At 52.4% G+C, this 21,861-nt stretch overlaps 1 protein-coding gene across 3 annotated transcripts in view; it reads right to left on the bottom strand.

Annotated features, from left to right (window-relative positions):
• Nucleotides 1-3,486: 3,486 nt before the first annotated feature.
• Nucleotides 3,487-21,861, bottom strand: part of SAP30BP (SAP30 binding protein) — a 42,771-nt gene continuing 24,396 nt past the window's right edge. For 2 of the 3 annotated variants that reach the window (XM_025360879.1, XM_025360880.1), the window contains 8 exons: nt 18,464-18,506; nt 12,194-12,282; nt 9,282-9,373; nt 8,488-8,548; nt 7,984-8,035; nt 7,020-7,078; nt 5,783-5,867; nt 3,487-5,190 (listed from right to left, as the gene is read on the bottom strand). In XM_025360879.1, coding sequence (XP_025216664.1) covers nt 5,009-5,190; nt 5,783-5,867; nt 7,020-7,078; nt 7,984-8,035; nt 8,488-8,548; nt 9,282-9,373; nt 12,194-12,282; nt 18,464-18,506 — 663 coding nt within the window. In that variant the 3' untranslated portion in view covers nt 3,487-5,008. Of the gene's footprint in view, nt 5,191-5,782; nt 5,868-7,019; nt 7,079-7,983; nt 8,036-8,487; nt 8,549-9,281; nt 9,374-12,193; nt 12,283-18,463; nt 18,507-21,133; nt 21,236-21,861 lie in introns of all 3 variants that reach the window. The other variant, XM_025360878.1, reaches the window with a different exon arrangement.

Below are 21,861 nucleotides of genomic sequence, written 5' to 3'. Positions count from 1 at the left end.
ATCGAGACCATCCTGGCTAACCCGGTGAAACCCCGTCTCTACTAAAAAATACAAAAAACTAGCCGGGCGAGGTGGCGGGCGCCTGTAGTCCCAGCTACTCGGGAGGCTGAGGCAGGAGAATGGCGTAAACCCGGGAGGCGGAGCTTGCAGTGAGCTGAGATCCGGTCACTGCACTCCAGCCTGGGCGACAGAGCGAGACTCCGTCTCAAAAAAAAAAAAAAAAAAAGATAGGCTGGGCGCGGTGGCTCCCGCCTATAATCCCAGCACTTAGGGAGGCTGAGGCAGGCGGATCACGAGGTTAGAAGATCGAGACCATCCTGGTTAACACGGTGAAATTCTGTCTCTACAAAAAAATATTTAAAAAATTAGCCAGGCATGGTGGCGGGTGCCTGTAGTCCCAGTTACTCGGGAGGCTGAGGCAGGAGAATGGCGAGAACCCAGGAGGCGGAGCTTGCAGTAAGTGGAGATCATGCCACTGCACTCCAGCCTGGGTGACAGAGCAAGACTCCATCTCAAAATAAAGAAATAAAATAAATAAAAAATAAAAAGATGGTAAAAACACGTTAAAGTTCACCATTTTTACCATTTTTTAAGTGTACAGTTCAATATATTTATTGTTGTGTAACAGATCGCCAGAACTTTTCATTTTGCAAAACTAAAATCTTGTTCCCATTAAGCAGCTCTCCATTTCACCCTTCTGCATCCCCAGTTCCCAGCAACCACCATTTTACTTCCTGTCTCTATGAATTTGTCTACTCTGGATGTCTCATATAAATGGAATTGTACAGTATTTCTTATTGTGACTGGTTTATTGCACTTAGCATAATGTCCCTGAGGTTCACGCATGTGTTGAATGTGACATGATTTCCTTCCTTTTTAAGGCTGAATATTTACATATGCGTGTATGTATATTGTATGTATATATCATTATTTGTTTATCCACTCATCTGTCAATGGACATTGATATAGTCTACTCCAATGGATATAGTCCCAGGTACTTTGGGGGATGAGGTAGGAGGATTGCTTGAGCCTAGAAGTAGGTTGCAGTGAGCCAAGATGGCACCACTGCACTCCAGCCTGGGCAACAGAGTGAGACTGTCTTAAAAAAAAAAATAAACTTTTGAAGAACTGCCATCCTGCTTCCACAGCAGTTGCACCACTTCAAAATCCCATCTACGGTGCACAATGGTTAATTCTTCTCAGCTAATTATCAATTTCAGAATAAGGAGTAGATATATTCAAGTCTAATGGTGGCAAATACATTTTTTTTCCCCAAATTATCACTATGAATGAAAGGATTTTTATTTGCTCAATAGTTTGCAATTCATTGTAGGCCAGGCGCAGTGGCTCATGCCTGTAATCCCAGCACTTTGGGAAGCCGAGGAGGGTGGATCACCTGAGGTCAGGAGTTTGAGACCAGCCTGGCCAACATGGTGAAACCCCGTTTCTACTAAAAATACAAAAGTTAGCTGGGCGTGGTGGTGGGCACCTGTAATCCCAGCTACTCGGGAGGCTGAAGCAGGAGAATCGCTTGAACCCGGGAGGCAGAGGTTGCAGTGAACCGGGATCGTGCCACTGCACTCCAGCCTGGACAACAGAGTGAGATGCTGTCTCAAAAAAAACCCCCCAAAACACACAACTCATTGTAATCATTCTTCCTTCATGTTCAAATGCAACCAAATTTGGCCAGTAGGAGATCCCTTCACCCTAGCTTCTTTGACCTTTCTATCTGACTTCCGTGTCTTCCCTGCTTTCCAGAACCGCCTTAGTCCTACTTAGATTTCAGGATCCGCTGTTTCTCCAAGGGGCCCCGGCGTGGTTCCTTTCAGCAGGGAATGGTATTAGAGACCACGATGTGAGTACTGTGTGCTGGATGCTACCAGGGTGTCACTGCTTTCAGGTCTTTTTTTTTTTAACTCACCATACACAAAGCAGGAGGTCCTAGCTCCTTGCAACGGACAGATAGGAGCTGTTGCCCAGGCTGGAGTGCAGTGGCAAGATCTCGGCTCACTGCAAGCTCCGCCTCCCGGGTTCACACCATTCTCCTGCCTCAGCCTCCTGAGTAGCTGGGACTACAGGCGCCCACCACCATGCCTCAGCTAATTTTTTTTTGTATTTTTAGCAGAGACAGGGTTTCACCATGTTAGCCAGGATGGTCTTGATTTCCCCACCTCGTGATCTGCCCGTTTCGGCCTCCCAAATGCTGTGATTGCAGGTGTGAGCCACCGCACCCAGCCTAATTTTTGTATTTTTAGTAGAGATGGGGTTTCGCCATGTTGGCCAGGCTGGTCTTGAACTCCTGACCTCAGGTGATCCACCCACCTCAGCCTCCCAGTGTTGGGATTCCAGGCGTGAGCCACCACGCCAGGCTCAGCAGCCCTTAAAAAATACTTTATTATAGAGATTTCCAAATAGATACAAAATTAAAAACACTGAACCCTCCTGTACCTATCACCGAAACTCGGTAATTGTCAAGGCAGTGCCAAGTGACAGCAGCCGCTCAGAATCCAGCCCTAGGCGGCTTGAGTGATGCTGTGAGCACAGGGTTGGGAGCTGGAAACTTTCATTTCAGTGACCATAGGAGCAGAGACCACCCCTTCGGAAGATAAGCAAACTCACCTCTCCTCTCATCCCTCCATCCCCCGAATCACCCGCGTGCTTATCTCATGCCAGGCACTGGGGCACACTGTTATTTATGCCTGCTTTGTTTCTGCTTGCAAGAACTAGGAGACATGAGCTGTCTCATCCCCATTTGTGGGCAGAGGCTACAAGGCAGTGAAGTGTGATCCTAAAAGCAAGGGGGTGTTGCAAGCACTGAGAATGGAGCACCCCACTGTCCAGCAGTCAGGAGGGGATTATAAAAAGCTGAGACACATCTTGGGGTATTACATGTGCAAGGTGCGGAGCTAAATGAATCCCGAGGCCCACCCAAGATCAGAGCCCTAGGGAGAGGTAGCGGGTGTGCGAGTGGGGGACAGTAGGAGCCATGGACAGAGTTCAGTTTGGACACTGTTCTCTGGTGAGCAGACACACACTGGTCAAAAACAACTTTGGCCCCTAGTGCCTGGGCCATCCACCCACAGCAGGAACTGTTCACACACCTCTGGGCCATCCCTGATGGGACTAAGGTGGGCAAGCACCATTTTAGAGAAGAGGAAATGAAAGTCCAGAAGGATTAGAAACCTTGACCCAACTCACGAGGCTAAGTGGGGCAGCAGTTTTGGCCTGCGGCTGCCCAACTCTCAGCCTGTGTTCACTCTCCAGGCCCCCCACCTCTGGGGCCCCGCGAGAGACAGTCATTACTGCTTTAACTGAACAGATAAATGGCAGGGCCGGGGCTGCCCAGAGGAAAGCGGGTAGGGGAAAGACCTGCCAAACCCCATCCTCCCTGACAGAGCATGAGACGGGGGACAGGCCAGTTTGCTTCTCTCCTCGGTCTACAACAAAAAAAATTGGATTTAGCCAACAACAAACACTGGCAGGAACTTTACAGTTTATAAAGCTTTTGCATAAGTCACCACTGGTTCCTCCCAACCAACTTACGACGCTTTATGACCGTGATTTCAGACAAGAAACAGGCTTACAGAGGTAAGGGTTTGAGACCACTCAACTGGTTTTAAACGGAATCTGGCCAGAGGTGCCGGCTCCACGTCTACTGCCCTTTCCGCAGCGCCACGGTGCCTCCCACAAAACACCCACAGCGTCCTTGGCTAATGAGGGGCCCCTGTCGGAGGCCACAGGAAGCCTTTTCAGAGCTCCTCTGGGGCATGAGTGGGGAGCGGCTCTGCTCCCCAGAGCTTCAAAGCCCCATCAAGGAAGGGCTGAGACCTGACCTGCTGAAGTGGCCGAGTGTGTGTATGGGGGGAGTGGACTCAATTTTTTATTTTTGAAACCTCATGCACAGAGTTCCTTATATTCCTCAGGTCCACAAGAGTACCAGGTGCAATTTCAGAACCACCTTTCTAAACCTCTGCCCACCGACTGAAAGCAACACGGCCCTTCACAGCCCGGCTTCCTTCTTTTGACACACAGCTCTTCCGCTCCAGTGGAGAGTCGCCAAAGGTCACGAAGGGTAAACAGTCTCCTCTGGACTCCTGGTCTGGGAAACCCGTTTCAGCCCCGGGGGGAGCCCAGTGGCCACTGGCGCTGCCCAGGGGCTGCTGTGGGGCAGAGATAACACACACAGGAAGGGTGGGGTGGCAGGAGCCCTCCCAGGAGCAGGGCTTGCCCGTAAACAATGAGCTGCCGCCTGGCCAGGGCAGGAGGTGATTCATCTCCCCCCGCTGCTCAGCTCCTGGCTGGCTGCGTTCACGGGGCACCGAGGGACTGGGGCAGCCCTGGCCAGGCGCTGACGCCTCCCTACTCCCTGCACAGGTCAGGATCTCACCCCAGCCCTTCTGGAAACTGGCTTGACTTCAAAAGTCTGGGTGTGTCCAAGAAGTGATCTGGACTGGGGAGTGCTCAAATGCACCCAAGGGAGCACAGCTCCACCATCACCCAAGAACTGGCTGGGTTTTGGGATCAAGGCGGCACATGGAGCGAACGTGGAGCTTGGGGGGTCCCGCCTGTCCATGTCCAGAGGCGTACACAGGTAACAACGGTGACTTCTTGGGCCACCCCTCTGAACGGCGTCCCAGGCCTCCATCACCCTATCGTCAACCCTGAGGCAGTAGTCCCAACCAAGATGGGGGGACGTGTGAGCTGAAGCATTTGCCTGCAAACAGAATGCAGGAGAGGCCAGTGCATCTGAGATGCCAAGAGGTAAGAAAACGGCACTTTTAATGGGCGGCAGACCCCAGGTGGTGCGTGGACAGACCCTGTCCACAGCAACTGGCTCCTGTGCTGCCTGTCCTTCTGTCTGGAATGCCACATAGAAGCTCCTCTCAGGTGGCATCAGGGGAGCAGGTCCCAATCCTGAAATATACAAAGTGGCGCCTCCCACTGGGCAGTACAGTCCTTTGGTCACTGGGCTGCACAGTCCTTTCGAGTCCTAGGGTGGCCCCTCAGGTCACTGCTTGGCCTTCTTCACAATGGTGCCCACAGCAGAGATGACGGTGGTCTTGGAGCCGCTGGCGCTGGTGGTGACCGTGACGACAGCTGGCAGGGTGGCTGTAGTGGTGAGGATGGTGGGCTGGGCTATCGTCGTCACTGGGATAGCCGAGTCCCACTTGCTCTTTCTCTTCTGAGCATCTGGAGATAAAGCAGAAGTCAGGATCACGATCCACTAATGAGCAGTGCTCTCTTTCCCTTCCCCTGCAGGCCAGCAGGGGCCTAGGGAGCAGAAACCGAAGGGGCTCCCCCCCAAGACTCCAAAGCTGGTTCTCAAAGTCCCTGCTTAGAAAAGAGCAAGGCTGGGCCGGGCGCGGTGGCTCAAGCCTGTAATCCCAGCACTTTGGGAGGCCGAGACGGGCGGATCAGGAGGTCAGGAGATCGAGACCATCCTGGCTAACACATTGAAACCCCGTCTCTACTAAAAAATACAAAAAACTAGCCGGGCGAGGTGGCGGGCACCTGTAGTCCCAGCTACTCGGGAGGCTGAGGCAGGAGAATGGCGTAAACCCAGGAGGCGGGGCTTGCAGTGAGCTGAGATCCGGCCACTGCACTCCAGCCTGTGCGACAGAGCGAGACTCCGTCTCAAAAAAAAAAAAAAAAAAAAAAAGAAAAGAGCAAGGCTGAGCCTAGGCCTAGATCCATGTGTTGTCTGTTGCCCAAACTAGCCAGGGAGACACTGGCTCCGTGTGTGTGGCAGGAGGCAGGGAGGCAGGGCAGCTCTGCAATCTACCTGCAACAGCTGTGCTGGCGGTGGTAGTGGTGGTGGCTGTGGCGTTGGTCGTGGTGCCTTTCTTGGTGCCCGTCACAAACTCAATCTGGAGAGGGAGAGGGAAGAGAATAAGGCTGGGCAAAGCTGGGTGTCCATAGCCTTTTGCCATCCGTCAGCTCCTGGGGGACAGGAGCTTGGCACTACACAAAAGAGGCATTGGAAATGAACTCTGCTCTGACCATCTGGGGGAGGGCGAGGTGTCTAAGAAGAACCCAAAGGGGCTTTTCGCTCTTAAAAGAACTTTCCAAACAGTACTGGATCCCTCCCGGCATCACCAGGTCTCTGCACATGCCCGGCACCCCCGGCCCACCGCCCCACCTCACATGCCCAGAACCGTTTGGCCAGGCCCCTCCTCCTCACACCCAGGAGGAGGCGGCGCCCGCCCGCACAGGGGAAGGACAGCTCCGGTCCCCAGGCGCTGCAGACACGTCCCTGCAACAAGCCTGGGGTTTGGAAGGGAGAGGGAAAGAGAGAGAAGGGAGATTCAATCAAGGGTTAAGAATGAGAAACCCCGATTATCCCCTTGCACCAGCTCCCACGTTCCTGGCCCAGCAGCCAGTGACTCCAGAGGGCCACCAGCATGCCCAGGCCCCACAGCCCCTCTGCCTGGGGTGAGGGAAGCAGTCTGGAGGCCGCAGCTGCTTGAGGATGGTCAGGCCGAGCCAGACGTGGGAGGAGCTGGTGTCCTGATGCCTGGCTCTGAGACTGGTCACAAAGGGAACAAGGCCCAGAGATAACACTTTGGTCTCACAGCCAAACTGATGCTCCCTGAAGAACCCAGACCACACTGCTGGGGAACAAGTGGCGCTCAGGGCCCTAACATGGGACCTAATACGTAGCACCCAGGCGGGCCACCGAGGGCAGCTCTGGAGGCCAAGAAACTCACTGAGCAGAGCAAGCTGGGCCCGGCACTCTCTTAGGGAATTACTTCTCTCCCTTCAGGCCACAGAGGGCACCCACGACCCAAAATAGACAAAGCCTCCCAAAGTTCTGCAATTGAGGGGAGGAAGGGGGTCACAACGCAGCAAGCAAGACTCCAAGGGCAAGGCAGCAGGCGAGCACCGCAAACCCAGAGCAGGGCCTGTGCACTGACATGGGGCCAGGGCGGGGGGCAGCCTGGACAACCTCTGGGCTCAGCCAGCAGGACCCATGCACTTCACGTCTGCCTTTTCCATCTAGGAGGTCTACCATCACTTACTTTTGTTCGCTCCTTTTTGGCCTTTTCCAATTTGTCCATCTCAATCTTCTGGGCCTTGGCTATGAAGACAAGAGAAGCTGTTACAAAGGCGGCCCCTGAGCAGCTCCGGGCTGAGCGAGCCGACTCTGATCCCTGCGTTCTTTTCAGTGGGCTAAAGGTCTTCATGGGCTCAGTGTTCTTCGTGCTAGGCAAAATGAAGCCAGCCCTTGCTTGGCGTAGGGCAGGGGCCTTCAGCTCCAGACTGGAGGGCTGCATGCCCCGTGTCTGTCTGGAAGGGTCAGCTACTCCTGAGCTCCTGTGGACTGCCGCACACGGAAATACAGGCCCAATGGGGACTACCTTGCTACTGACTGAGAGAAGCTGGAATCAGAGATTATTATGTAAAATGTTGGCAATGAATTCAAAATAAAAGACAGTAACATTCATGAAGGCCAAACAAAGCACCTCTATAGGCCAAGATCTGGGCCATGGGCTACAGGCTCAAGACCTATGGTCTAGGGGTTTGGGCCCTCTGACATTCCTCCCAGTTCTCCCAAACTGGTACCTTAAGAATAAGCCACCCTCTCACTGGCCTCGGAACATTCTGCCTGCACCTGCCTGGCCCCTCTGCCTCTTCAAACCTCAGCTGGAACACAGTTTTGTCAGTGAGACCTTCCCATCCCTTTGGCCAGATTAGATGACCCTGCTTGCCAAAGCTCCCCTGTACCCAGCAACTCTGTCATCACCAACACTTCATCGATGCTGGCACTACTGGCGTGATGCATTACTGGCATCTTCTTTGCTGTGGCATAAGCCTCTTAAGGCAGGGGTGGGTCTGTCTCATTCAGGCCTGTACCCAACCCCTTGAACATGGCCTGACGTAAAGGAGACCCTGAAATACGTGTTGCCTGGATAACCAACTGACTGGATAAAGGGATAGTTGGGTGGGCGGACGAGGTATATGGGAGGAGGGATGAAAGGCTACCTAATGCCTCATAGTAGGAGTCCTCAGACCAGCCATGGGGATCAAACATATCCTGCAAAGGAAAAGGCGAAAGTTGCAGTTAGTAGGAATCGTCAGATGACAAATGACTCAGAAACCCAAGTTCCTTGCCTGAGTCTTTCCACAGAGCTTCCTGGTTTGGGGTCCCCTTACCTGGGGCTCGGCTGTCATCCCTGGTCTCTAGCCAAGGGGCAGCTGGCAAGTGCTGAAGAACACGGGAGCACGAAGCCCCCATCCAGTGACCCCCAGGAGCAGCAGGTCCACACATGTCCCCACCAGTCAAGGGCCAGACACCAGGTCGGCCACTGGAATCTCTTTATTGGACTATTTCAGAACAATAGGGACTCAAACACAAGACATGGGGACTGTGCTTTCAACTAGCGGTGCCACTACATGGACCCTTCTGTGGCTGCAGGTCAAACCCCATGGAACAAGCACAGGACCCCGGGTGTCCCAGGTGTCTCCAGCTCCGTGTGCCAGACGTACCTTAGGGTAGTTGGTGCCAAGCTCGTCAATGGCACAGAACTGGATCAGCTTCTCGTAGATGCTGAAAAAACAGCACAGGCGTTGAGCAGGCACAAGTCCACGTCCCTGCCTGGGGCCTGAACCATCCAGCTCCTGGGGCTGACACAAAACCTTCAAAACCTTTAAATCCAGCTCAGCTGCTCTAAGCAAGTTTCCTGATGGCCCTACACCCTCGCAGGGAGATGGACCTGTTAACTAAGGGCCAGGAGGAGCATGGGGTCAAGGTGATGGCTGAGTTTTGTCCCACTGACCTTCAGTCTGCATGGCTGGGTTGGGCTCACCACACTCAGGCCCACACAAGGGCCATGCTCTTTCCCCCGTAAGTCACTAGCTTGAGCATTAAATGGAGTAAGACCAGACATAGCTCTGGTCCTAAGACCTCTCACCTATATGCAAAAATCAGCTTTTTAGAGTTGGAAGATGAACCTATAGTAATTGTCTAGTCCAATTCCTTCCATGAGGACAGGGGTCTTGAGAGGTCATGTGCTTTAGGCTCAGAGCAGGGACGAGAACTCAGTCAGGTCTCCCTCATCCCCGTCTAGGTCTCGGTATGGATTGCTTTGTGTTTTGTCAGGATCTTAAATGGCAAGCCTCTGGCTGGGTTAGCATAGTCTGCCGTGTCCAGCAGGCACTCAGTGTAATGACAAGTCTGGGTGATGGTTTGGGCTCAGGGCTTTTCCTCACCACCTCCTTGGGGACGTCCTTAATCCAACATTAATAACTCAATAAACTCTGCAGGCTCAAGGGAAACTTACCTGGGGTTCCGAAATTCTTTCTTTCTTTGGATAATGTAGTTCATATCCATTCCTTCCTTTATTTTTCGTTCATAAAGCTTCTGGATCTTGTCCTATGGAAGAGGAGCAGAGGGGTATATGACAGAAGCCCACCCCTCCACGATCCCAGCCCCTGGTCACCAGCTACGTGTGCAGCATGAACGTGAGGCTCCAGAGCCACGCAAAGCCCAACTTGACCTCATGTTAAAATTTAACCTATTCTTGGCCGGGCGCGGTGGCTCATGCCCGTAATCCCAGCACTTTGAGAGGCCAAGGTGGGTGGGTCACGAGGTCAGGAGATCGAGAACATCCTGGCTAACACGGTGAAACCCCATCTCTACTAAAAACACAGAAAATTAGCCGGGCATGGTGGCAGGCACCTGTAGTCCCAGCTACTTGGGAGGCTGAGGCGGGAGAATGGCATGAACCCAGAAGGCGGAGAATTTAACCTATTCTCAGCTGGGCGCAGTGGCTCACACCTGTAATCCCAGCACTTTGGGAGGCTGAGGTGGGTGGATCACAAGGTCTAGAGATTGAGACCATCCTGGCCAACATGAAACCCCATCTCTACTAAAAACACAAACAACATTAGCTGGGTGTGGTGGGTGCCTGTAATCCCAGCTACTTGGGAGGCTGAGGCAGGAGGATCGCTTGAACCTGGGAGGTGGACATTGCAGTGAGCTGAGATCGCGCCACTGCACTCCAGCCTGGTAACAGAGTGAGACTCTCTCAAAAACACAAAACGAAACAAAAAATTAACCTATTCTCTTTTTCCACCCTACCTTTTGCCCAGAATTGCACACAAGTAACATAAACCAAGACCAGGCTGCTTTCACTGCTGAGGTTTCCTGACGCTCTCTGGATGACAGTATAGTGAGCAGTGAAAAGATCACAGCAGAGGAGCCACGGAGAAAATAATGAACAAAGCCCCAACTGGTTAATCAGTTCCAGAATCATCCGAAGCAGGGTGTAGGGTACTGGTGTTGATATGCAGGGAATGAATCCTGGTTTTAAATTTTAACATGAGGTCAAGTCCTCAGCAGAACTGTGAACCACAGGAGACTTCGGAAGGGCTATGGCCTTTTGATGGGAGGCAGGAGTAGTTGTTTGGATTCGGTCTTGCAAGCTATTTAGAATGTGTCTTTTACGGGGAGGCGCACAGGTGGCTGGTCCGCGCTGGCTTATCGAGGGTATCAAGGGTTAAGTGCTTCTCTCTCACCCAAATTCCCCACAGGTCATGCCTGGCTCTCAGTGGGAGAGTGGAGAACCCCCACGGGGGATGCAGGCTGACCTACTGCGGCCAGTGCCACAGGCGTCCTCAGGAAGGGGGTCCTCCCTAGCCCATGGACATGATGCCCAAAGTAGATGGCATCAGCATGGCCCAGTGCCAATGAAGAGGGCCAAGACACCAGAGCCACCTCTGGAAAGAGCAGTCTCAGCCAGGAAGGCGGGCACTGGTCCAGGGCAAGATCTACCTGCAGCCTCCCCCTGCAGTGGGGCTTAAACAGAGATTCTCCAGAAGGGAAACACCTGAGGCACTGTGCCAGCAAAGCGGGCGGGCAGGTCTGGAGGGCCCAGGTGACAGCGTTTAGGACATGTCAGGAGGGGTGATCCACTCCCCTTATTGGAGGCCAAATCTTTCTACCGAGACTGGCCAGAGCAAGAGCTGAACCGCAGAGGGAGGTCTGTGATATAATCGCTGAGACTGAAGAACTTCTGTCCTCCAAGCTATCTCCTCCAGGGTCATGGAGGGAGCCATATATAGAAGGCTCAGCAACTTGAGGAGAACCCATGTCATACAGATGACTTGGCTGCATCTCCTGGGCCGTAAGATCAGTTCTACCACCCCAGATGAACTAAAATGTTTGCTCAAATGCCATGGTTTCCACCATCAGGAGGGTCTAAAGAGGAGGCACATTCGGCACTGCAGGCAGTGCGCCAGCTGTCTCGGCCTGGTGGGTTGCTGGAGTTGTCCTTACAGGCTGGAGCTTGCTGTCTGGTTGTCTGGCATGGAGGGTGACGTGATTCTGGAGGGCGGTGGTTGGGAGACGACTCAGCAATGGGAGGAGACTTCCGGGAAGGGAAGATAATCTGCCCTGCACCCCCAGTTCTGACTCTGGCCCTCCCCCAGCTTGCTGCATTCCTTAGCCTCAGGTCCCATTAGTCATCCATCCGTTAGGGTGGTGTCACAGGCTTGCTGTGCAGCCAGAGGCCCCCAGTGGAAGCTCCAGGATCAAAGGTGAAGCAGGTGGCCCAGGAGCCATGATTGTGCAGCCCTGGGTGCCTGTTCTATTGTTCATCACAAGGGAACCCACAGAGGGACAAGGAGAGCCACGGGCTGAACCCCAGATGTCCCCCTGTGAGTGTAACTGCACAAAAGCTTCGACTCCTTGGGATTTGAAAACCTCCTGTCAGTGCTGCACATTCTGTCAAGCAAGAAGCTACTGAATCAGCATTTTAGAAATAGATTAGCGTAGAAAAATGTATATATATAAATGCTTGTGATTTTTTCATTTCTGTAATTTATTTTACATTCTGAGGGTTCCTCAGTTTCTTAGCAAAGCTCTTTCTCAGAAGCTCCCATTGGCCCAGTAGGGCTGCAGAGAAAAGGTTATGTTCTTTTCTCTGTCTCTGCTTAGGACCTCACTGAGGGCAAGCAAGGGCCGCCCTGCTGGAGCAGCACCAGGGGACATGGTGGTGGGTGTAGGAGCCAACTCCTGAGATGAGGCTAATAGGAGGTAAAGAGGGCTGCAGGATCCTTCCCACCTGTCAGTTTCTTTTATAGAAACCTCGGTCCCTTTCCCTGCCATGGTCTCTTAAGGTTAAGATCAAACCAAATACATAACCCAGGCTATCTAATCTATCCGACCTCAGTAGCCAAGCCTCATGCTTACTTGTAAGTGATTTGAACATCTGCCAGGGGGTTCTGGCGGGATCTTGATTTCATCAGGCGACATGTTCCGAACTCTTTCAGAAAAGGAGGCTATTGAGAGAAGAAGGAAAAATTCTGTAGGTGGGGATCAGAACAAGGGACAGACATGGACAAAAAAACATAAGCACATAAAATGTTATCAGGTAGGGATAAACACTATGAAAACAGTACAACTGAGTGTTCAGATGTGGCCTCTGTGAGGTGTCATCTCAGCTGAGAGTGAATGACCAGAAGGGGTGGGCCATGTACCAGCTTGGGAGAAGAAAAGTTCAGACAGAGGGTATAAATGTATATAGTAATTAACTTTTCCCTTTTTTTTTTTTTTTTTTTAAAGAGACGGGGTCAGCTGGGTGTGGTGGCTCGCACCTATACTCCCAACATTTTGGGAAGCTGAGGTGGGCAGATCATTTGAGGTCAGGTGTTCTAGACCAGCCTGGCCAACATGGCGAAACCCTGTCTCTGCTAAAAATACAAAATCAACTGGCAGGGTGATGCACACCTGTAAACCCAGCTACTCGCGAGGCTGAGGAATGAGAACTGCTTGAACCTGAAGGTAGTGGCTGCAGTAAGCCAAGATTGCGCCACTATACTCCAGCCTGGGTGACAGAGTGAGACTCTGTCTCAAAAAGGAAAATAAAATACAGAAAATGAAATAGAGACAGGGCTTTTAGTCTGTAACCCAGGCTAGAGTGTAGTGGTACAATGATAGCTCACTGCAACCTCAAACTCATCTCAGCTTCCCAAGTAGCTAGGACTACAGGTGCATGACACCATGCCTGCCTAATCTTAAAAGTTTTTGTAAAGATGGGGTCTCGTTATGTTACCCAGGCCGGTCTTCAACTGTTGGATCAAGCCATCTTCCCGCCTTGGCCTCCTAAAGTGCTGGGATTATGGGTATGAGCCACTATGCCTGGCCCACAACGGTTAACTTTTAAGGAAGAGTCAGCAGTGTGCTGGTAAATGTTTAATCACCAGCTGGGTGTGGGGATGGAGAAAAGGGGGAGGCACCATGATCTATGGCATTTGCCATTTCTTGTGGTGTAAATTCTTCTGCCATAGCCAATTTCAAGCTACCAAGGTAAAGTCACTGAACCCAAGGCTGGGAAGAGACGTACACAATAGGCTCACCACGTGAGCCAGCTGCAGCCACCACTGCACGTCTCTTAAACCAGCTCCAGCCACCACTGGATATGTCTCTAAAATACTTGCAAGACTTTTGAAACTCAGAGGTGCTTGGTGCCACCTGTCTGCATCTACGGCTAACCTGCCTAGGCTACAGGAGAAACAGAATTCAGGGTTCCCTAAGTTTTGGGTCGCAAAGTAAACAAAATGGCCTTGTGCATAAATGATACTTACTACCGTTATCAGCTGAGGATCTTTTAAAAATAAACAAATCAACTCTCTCTTAGCCCACCTCATTCCTGAGAACAAAAGACCCGTTCTGGTGGGAAGAACCACAACCCCCAGGGGACAATTTCCTCAGAGATCTGCCACGGTCGCCAGGCCTTGCTCTCTCCAGCCCCTTCCCCGCAGCCTCAGGCCACCCGGGCACTGCAGTCTTGCTTTGGCTCCCTGGGACAATGTGCTATTTGTTGTTAAGATTCTGTCTGCTCTTCAAAACACTCCCTCATGAAAAGGATCATACAATAAGCAAAGAGCAGGCAGGCAGGGTGGGGCAGGACGAAGAGAAAGAATGAACAAACCACCAATAACACTCAGCAAGCACTTACTGGGCACCTACTGTGTGCAGGCCTGCTAACCCACTGCTGAGCTGCCCGGGCTGGCTTCGCAAGGCCAGCCCCTTCTCCTCTGCCCAGGCTGGGTTAATGTTTGCTTAGTAGATAAGGTGCTTTGATCTCTGCCTGGAGTTTCAAGTTACTGTAAAGAACACAGTGCCGAGGAGGGCTGGGGACAAGGCTTCCAGACTCTGCCAGTCCAGCTGCTGCAAGACAAGCCTGTGCACACTATAAATACACTCTGAGACAGGGGTCGAGCCTGGGCCATCCTAAAAACATGACTTCATGTGCTGATTTTCACTGCTGTCAGTGGATTCTCACTGGAAGCGCCCCAAGAACAGAGCACCAATCTGCCATTTTGGATGAGGGCAAGAGGACAGAGACTGGCTGACACATTGATCAGAAGTCCCGTGGATCCCAGATGCCAGTGCAGCCCAAGAGCCAGGGACGAGGTGCTTCTCTTTGCCCAGCACCTTCCTTTGGTCTCCTGACTCCTCAAGCAAAGCTGACACTCAGATATGGCTGGAATTCAACTCTCCTCCAACTTCCTCCTTCCTCCCAGCCCTGGAATACGTGAAAGTGCTAAGCCTGAGGTTGCAGAAGCTGGTGGAGAGTGGAATCAGCTGCAGGGAGCTGGTCCTATCTCACAAGCAGCAGCAATAGAAGCAAGGAGAGCCTTGGCAGGCGCTGGGTACATAAATAAGCAGGGTTAACTTCTTCCCTGGGCTGGAGAGTACGTATGTGTGCATGTGACAGAGACAAAGAGTGCCCTTTGGCATTTGCCAGGAAAACCTTTTGGAAAAACAGGGTGTGACCCTGTTGCCACAGCAACCCAGTCACACTCTGGGGCTCACATGGTGTACAGTATAAGAGGAGGGGAGCCCCTCCTGAGCCTGGGGCTTGAAACAAGATAATTCCTAGGCAGTTACTGTCAAATAAAGGGACACATTCAGGAAAACTAGATACAAGTATACACAGAGCGTGGAAGCAGCCTTCAGTGACCCTCTCCTTCCTGAGTCCTGGAATGAATCTCATGTGGGAGACGCCAGCCCCACATTTCTGTTTCTTTATTTCTTTTGAGACGGAGTCTCACTCTATCGCCCAGACTGGAGTGCAATGGCGTGATCTCAGCTCACTGCAACCTCCGCCTGCCGGGTTCAAGCAGTTCTCTTGCCTCAGCCTTCTGAGTAGCTGGGACAACAGGCACGTGCCACCATGCCTGGCTAATTTTTTTTTTTTTTTTTTTTTTGTATTTTTAGTAGAAATGGGGTTTCACCACGCTGGCCACCTCAAGCCATGTCCCCAGGACATCCATAGAGCAATGTGTCCACAGTCTCTTGGAAGCAGTGCTGGGTCTGTGGCTGCTGCCTGGGCATGATGGGGGTGTTCTCAGAGGCCGCCGCAGTTAGGACTTGAGAAGCCAGCTGTCAGCGTGAGTTGCCCTGGTGCGTGCCCAAGTCAGAAAACACCCAGAGTACCCACAGCTGCCATGGAGGGATCTGTGCAGGAGTAGCTAGTTGGACGGGCTCATGGGATGGCAGGGAGTGAGTGAGCTGGGGGGCTCCAGGGGACAGTAGAGTATCTCCAGCTCCTGAGTAACACAGAGAACCCACGCCCACTGCCACACCAGCACCACTGCTCCAGGCTCAGCCGTGGGCATCGGCGAGGCCCTGGAGGGCACTGAGAGGGTGTGCATGCTTGGCTCTGTCAAGGGGCCGAGTGCTGCAGACGCCTGTGGCTTGGCTTCTCTGCTCTCCTGCTTGTTCTCTTAAAGCTGGGGCTGTCTACATGCATGGACATGCTTCCCATACCTGGTAAGCAACCTGAGTCCTGACACCAGAGCAGACAAAAGAAGCTTAGGCAGAGAGGCTGACAGGCACTGCATCATGAATGGAAGCCACTGTCCTTCAACTAATTACGTCTTTAGTAAGAGGAACTAAACCAGCTACTCGTTAATGAGGAATGGCGAGTAATCAAAACGATGCCGCTTAAAGATCCATTTTTGTCCTCCACAGGTGAATGAGTAAACAAACTGTGGTGTATCCCTACAGTGAAATAGTACTTGGCTACAAAAAGGAACTCTGGATATGCCCAACATGGATGAGCCTCGCAAGCACCGTGCTGAGTGAAAGAAGCCAGACAAAACCCTAGTTCCCTTTCTACCCTGCTTCTCAACTGTGGCTGATTCTGCCCTAAGGGGACATTGATCACTGTCACATCTGGGGGAGGGAGAGTGCTTCTGGCATGCAGTGAGTAGGCAGAGACCAAGGACACTGCTAAACATCCTACAAAGCACAGGACAGCCCCACCACAAAGAATCATCCAGCCCAAAGTGTCAGTAGGGCCAGGGCTGGCAGATCCTGATTTACAGGAAATTCTAAAAAATGGCAAAGCTATAGTGAGGAGAGTGTAGATCACGGCTTGCCCGAGGCTGAGGGAGGGAATCAGCTGTAACAGGATTAGGGCAGAAGGGAACATTTCAGAGTGATGGGCGCGTTCTGCATCACGACTATATGCATCTGTCAACATTCACCAAATGGCACCCCTAAAATTGGCAAGTCTTACTCTATGTAAATTACACCTCAATAAAGCTATTTCCAAAAAATGGCACAGGGAGGAAAAGTGACAAGTTGGCTCTGGAAGCGACTGGGGGCTGAAATGGCTGATGCCCACACACATTCCACTGCCTGCTCAGCACTGCTAGCAAGAGCGAGGGCATCTCTGCCTTGGCATGTGACAGGCTGCTCTCTGATCCCCGGCCGTGCAGTTTCGCACAGTGAAATGCACGGTTGGCTTGGGTGATGGTGGGGTAAGAGGCCAAGGCTCCTGCCCACACCCTGCTGGTGGATCGCCTCTTTAGGGCAGGCCATCAGCTTCCCAGCAGATGTGAACTCTGCTTCCTCTGCCCTCAAAGCCAAATGTTGCACTCCTACGGTGCCACTTTCTAAAGAACGAACCCTAGGTTTTACGAAAGTCCTGGTTTGTATAGGATTTGAAAGACTGAAACTGTACCAGAGAAGCCAGGGATTAAGGTCTTCCTGCTGAGGGTCTGGGCTGCTCAGCTTACTGTGTTCCCACCCAATCCTTCTTTTTCTTTTTTTTTTTTGAGCCGGAGTCTCGCTCTGTTGCCCAGGCTGGAGTGCAGTGGCGCGATCTTGGCTCACTGCAAACTCTGCCTCCCAGGTTCACGCCATTCTCCTGCCTCAGCCTCCCGAGTAGCTGGGATTACAGGCGCCCGCCACCTCGCCCGGCTAGTTTTTTGTATTTTTTTTTTTTTTTTTTGAGATGGAGTCTCGCTCTGTGGCCCGGGCTAGAGTGCAGTGGCCGGATCTCAGCTCACTGCAAGCTCCGCCTCCCGGGTTTACACCATTCTCCTGCCTCAGCCTCCCAAGTAGCTGGGACTACAGGTGCCCGCCACCTCGCCCAGCTAGTTTTTTGTATTTTTTAGTAGAGACGGGATTTTTTTTTTTTTTTTAGTAGAGACGGGGTTTCACCGTGTTAGCCAGGATGGTCTCAATCTCCTGACCTCGTGATCCGCCCGTCTCGGCCTCCCAAAGTGCTGGGATTACAGGCTTGAGCCACTGCGCCCGGCCCCAATCCTTCTTTAAAAGACAAACAGAATCAACAATTCCTAGCTCCTTTAGTTCAGGAAAAGGAGAACAGGCTCCGTAGCAGAACTCCCAACAGAAAGGTCCTCCTGGGAGAAAGCCTGGGTGGGAGGGACTGACTACTGGGGCAGCGCTTCCAGGTGGTCCCTGGGCTCGGAACTCCCAGGGCTGGAGCCAGTGAGCCACTAAGGCAAGACCGCAGGAGGGAGGAGCCTGTTTGAGAGCCGGTAATGGCCGCCACAGAGAGGGAGGGCCAACTCCACCAAGAGCTCTGACTCAGCTGCCAGGAACTCCCCCAGGTCGGGCTCTGGGAGCCACATGAAAGGAGCTGGGGGGCTTTCTAAAAGGATTAAAAGCCTGGGGCTAGCACAGAACTTGGATGATGTGTGCTGTTTTCCAGAAACATAGTGTCCCTGCTCCTCCCAAATCACAAAGAGCCCCAGACTCCAGGGCTGTGAGGCATGCTCCTGCCTGGGGACAGAGCAAAGTGCCAGCAGAGGCCACATGCTGACTCCCTAAGCAGCATGCATATGCCAGCAGAGAGGGGGAGGAGGGGGTGCAAAGACAGAGGACAAGCCCAGGGCACTAGGGGAAGCAGAGACCAAGACACGCTCCCAGCTGAGGGGCCCTGAACTCCCTCTTGACAGCGTGGGCAACCAACCAAAGCCCAATAAAACATACCACAAATACGATTTTCAAAGAAGAACTGTTCCCTGGGCGTCTCACCCGGGCATCCTAGAAAATGCCAAAGGCCCTGAGAGGGAGCCGAAGGGACACGGTGCTCACAGCAGACAGAAGCCCTGTGGGGCGGAAGGCGTGGCATGGCCGAAAGCCAGGCTGCTAGTGGTAAGGCTGAGAAACGTGCCCCCAGGATCCCCCAATACTCACCCACGAGTTCCTGGGGGTCTCGCTTTTCTGCTTCTGTATTATCCTGCAAAAGAGAAACAAACACGAGGAGGTAAGACTGGGGCTCCTGAACCAGCTACTCTCCACTGAGACCACTCACAGTTTTTAAGGAAGGAGAAAAAGTAAAAGCACTGCCAGGAACACTAAGGGTAAGCTGATGTTTCAGGGGCCTCTGGCACCCCCAAGCCGCCGAACCCCCTTCTTCCCGCATCGCAGCAGCCAGATGCTCTGGAGCCCACGCCGGTCTTTCCTCCAAACCTCTTCAGTGACCAAACCCACCATCGCTGAGGAGAGCACACGCCAGCAAGCCTGCTGCGGCCACCTGGGCAACGCATACCCTGCCTGTTGCTCTCCCCTGGGTCCGAGGAAGCTTGCCTGAATGGAGTGCAGAGTTCAAGGCCCTGGCCAGCCCAGACATCACCACCTCTACTGCTGGTACCAAGGAAGCAAGAGGCGACTGCTTTCTAACAGCGGACTCCTGAGATGAAAATGCAGACTAGCCGCTCCCAAGATACTTCTCTTATTTTTAGTTCAAAAAGGGAGGCTTCATCATGAGGATAAAGGGGCAGCTCACGGAACCTCAGAGCAAACGTGTAGCGAACCTTGAATAAGTGGCAGAATGGGGATCCGAGAGAGGCCCCAGGATCAAGGCAGCCTCTCTCTGGCCCTCAGCTCCCTTTCCACTGGTTTTATACTCCCTCCAAAGAAAAGCTTCCTCCAATCCCTAATGCAAACAGCATCCCACGACAGCCACGTCCACAAGTCCTACAGAAACCTGAGAGCAAAGGCTTCTGAGACATTTTCTGGATTTCACTGTTCCATAGTAAACGTTTCATCTAAACCAAAGTCAACGCTGAGAAAGCCACGGTCCAAGTCCTACGTCACAAGTCTTCCCCTGCCTCCACTGTCTCAAGTGTAAAAGGGCAAGAACACACGTCTCCCCCATTTCTGGGTTGCTGACACCCAGGCCCTCAAACCCAGTTAGATCAACAATCTCAAGGGCCATACGCGCTAATGATCAAAACAGCAGAAGCAGAGTTCACAGAAAGCTGTCAGACCCCATGTCCTTTCCCTCTGATGAGCAAGGGAGGAGATGAGACAGGAAGACTCTGCAACAAGACCTCGAGGACAGGTGCAGAGCTCCGCCGGCTCCACTTCCACAGACATGGCACACCACGCCACGGCTCCGAAAGGAAGGTGCCAGGAAGGCCATCCAGTTCCCCACACCGAACCTAGAGTCAGTCTTAGCCCCCTTCCCAAAAAGTCCCTCCTGATGCTGGGACAGGCCAAATTCCCCATTTCTCAGAACACTGCAGCTATTCATTCAACCTGGCAGGGCACCACGTCCAGGCCAGGCTGCTTAGCAACCCATCTCTTCGAGCCACTGCCCCCTGCCAATCAGGTGGGCAAAGAGGAGGGTGGGAGCGGGCAGGGAGGCGCGCCTGGAGGACTGCCACACCAACTTCAGGTTGCAGTCATAAATCAGCGGCTCTCTAGAGACTGCCAGTCTCTCAGGGGACGAACAACAATCCCTTTGTAGCAGTGACTCTGAGGAAACCAATGTTCACGAGTGTTAGTAACAAAACATGGGACTGTAAAATGTCCTTACATTCTCCCTCTAGAGAACAGCTTTCTGGGTGCTGATGGTGGGAAAACATCAGCTCTTCCCCCACATGCCAGCTGGCTGATCATACAGGGACTGACCATTCATTAACTCTCCCTCCAGCCCCCACTCACCCTTCCCCAAGGCTCCGCACCACACCACACCCGCCCCTTCTCATGGACTCAACTGCAGAGGCCCAATCATCACGCGGGGAGTCTACCATGTCTACCCCAGAGCCACAGGAAGTTAGTCACCAAACACGCAACGGCTCTTCAAAGGGAAACACACTTGCCACTTCAGAGGCTCCTTAGGTCAAGTAAGAGGCCAGGAGCCTCCCCGTGGCTTCCTGTGGCTTTTGTGACCCTGCAGATGGAAAGGTGTGTGGGGTGTGTGTGCTGCCAGGCTCAGCTGAGGTTGTTGAGTCACGTCTCTGGAAAAAAAGAGATGATGGGGCAAAATCACAGGAAGGATTTTATCCCTTTATTTCAGTCTTTCCCTTTAGCTTGGCTCTTCAGTCCCCCCTAAATTATTCCTTCTATGCCTAATAAATAAATAAACTGGATAGTTGGGTTTCAATTTGCCAACTAGTCTGGTCTTTGCTTTTCTAACCTCTTAGTACAAAAAAAGGGCATGGCATGCCCAGAGCACCCCTTCAACTCGCAACAAGAGGACTCTCATTCAGTACTGAACCTGAGGCCCAGAAACAAGGCCCGCCCAACTTCCCAGCAGTAGAATCCAGCTTCACGGGCCCTCCCACCCTCAGTGCCTCTGAACAAAGTAATGACCGATGGACCACAGACCCAACTCCAAGTTCAAGAAGATTCTCCTGCCTTACGAGAACCCATCAAACCAAATGCATGAAGTAGCCTGGCCAGCTCAGAAGCCATACGAGTGTGCACGCTCAGGAGGAGGCCAGAGGTGCTGCACTAGGGTCTCCTAAGAAGACTCTGGAGTCTGTGTTGGTTCAGATTCCCATTGGTGTCAGGTACCCTTGGGACCTAGAAGGCTCTGGAGAATCAAGCTGGGAATCTGCCTCCTGCTGGCTATACCTTGTCATGTTTAGAACGTGATTCTTCTGCCCTTTGAGTCCAACAAGCTGGGTCGTGAGCTTGCTGAGCCCTGGGCGCCTCTGTCACTGTGCCGAGCTTCTCCTGAAGAAGAAAGACAACAACCTAAGTTCTCTGGATCCTAAAGTGCCCACCTGGCCAGGTGCAGTGGCTCACGCCTGTAATCCCAGCACTTTGAGAGGCTGAGGTGGGCCGGACTGCTTGAATCCAGGAGTTTGGGACCAGCCTGTCATCCCAGCTACTTGGGAGGCTGAGGCGAGATCACCTGAGTTTGGGAGGCTGAAGCTGCAGTGAGCTATGATTATGCCACTGCACTCCAGCCTGGGTGACACACGGAGACCCTGGAATACCCCAGAGCTGCTTTTTAGTACCATTTACACACAACTATCCACTGAATCAAGTTTCATTCAAAGAGAGTGACCTCTATTCAAACAGTAACGATATTCCTCTATAACAACCTCCACCACAGGCAGGACAGGCCTAAAGAGATACCCTCTTACCAGTCATGTCTCCGATACCAGGTATTCAGTATGAAAAATGAACCAAGCACCCATGACAGTTATCATGGAAGCCAGCCACGTGTCAGAAAAAAACCTGTGATGAACAATTTATTTTATAATTTAAAAAAATTATTTAATTTTTAGATTTGGCGGTATATGTGCAGGTCTGTTACATGGATACATTGTGTAATGGTAAGTAAGGTTTGGGCT

This window comes from Theropithecus gelada, chromosome 16 (assembly GCF_003255815.1).
Source record: "Theropithecus gelada isolate Dixy chromosome 16, Tgel_1.0, whole genome shotgun sequence".
Lineage (NCBI taxonomy): Eukaryota > Metazoa > Chordata > Mammalia > Primates > Cercopithecidae > Theropithecus > Theropithecus gelada.
Note: the sequence above shows the minus strand (reverse complement) of the source record. Positions and strands in the feature narration are given on the sequence as shown.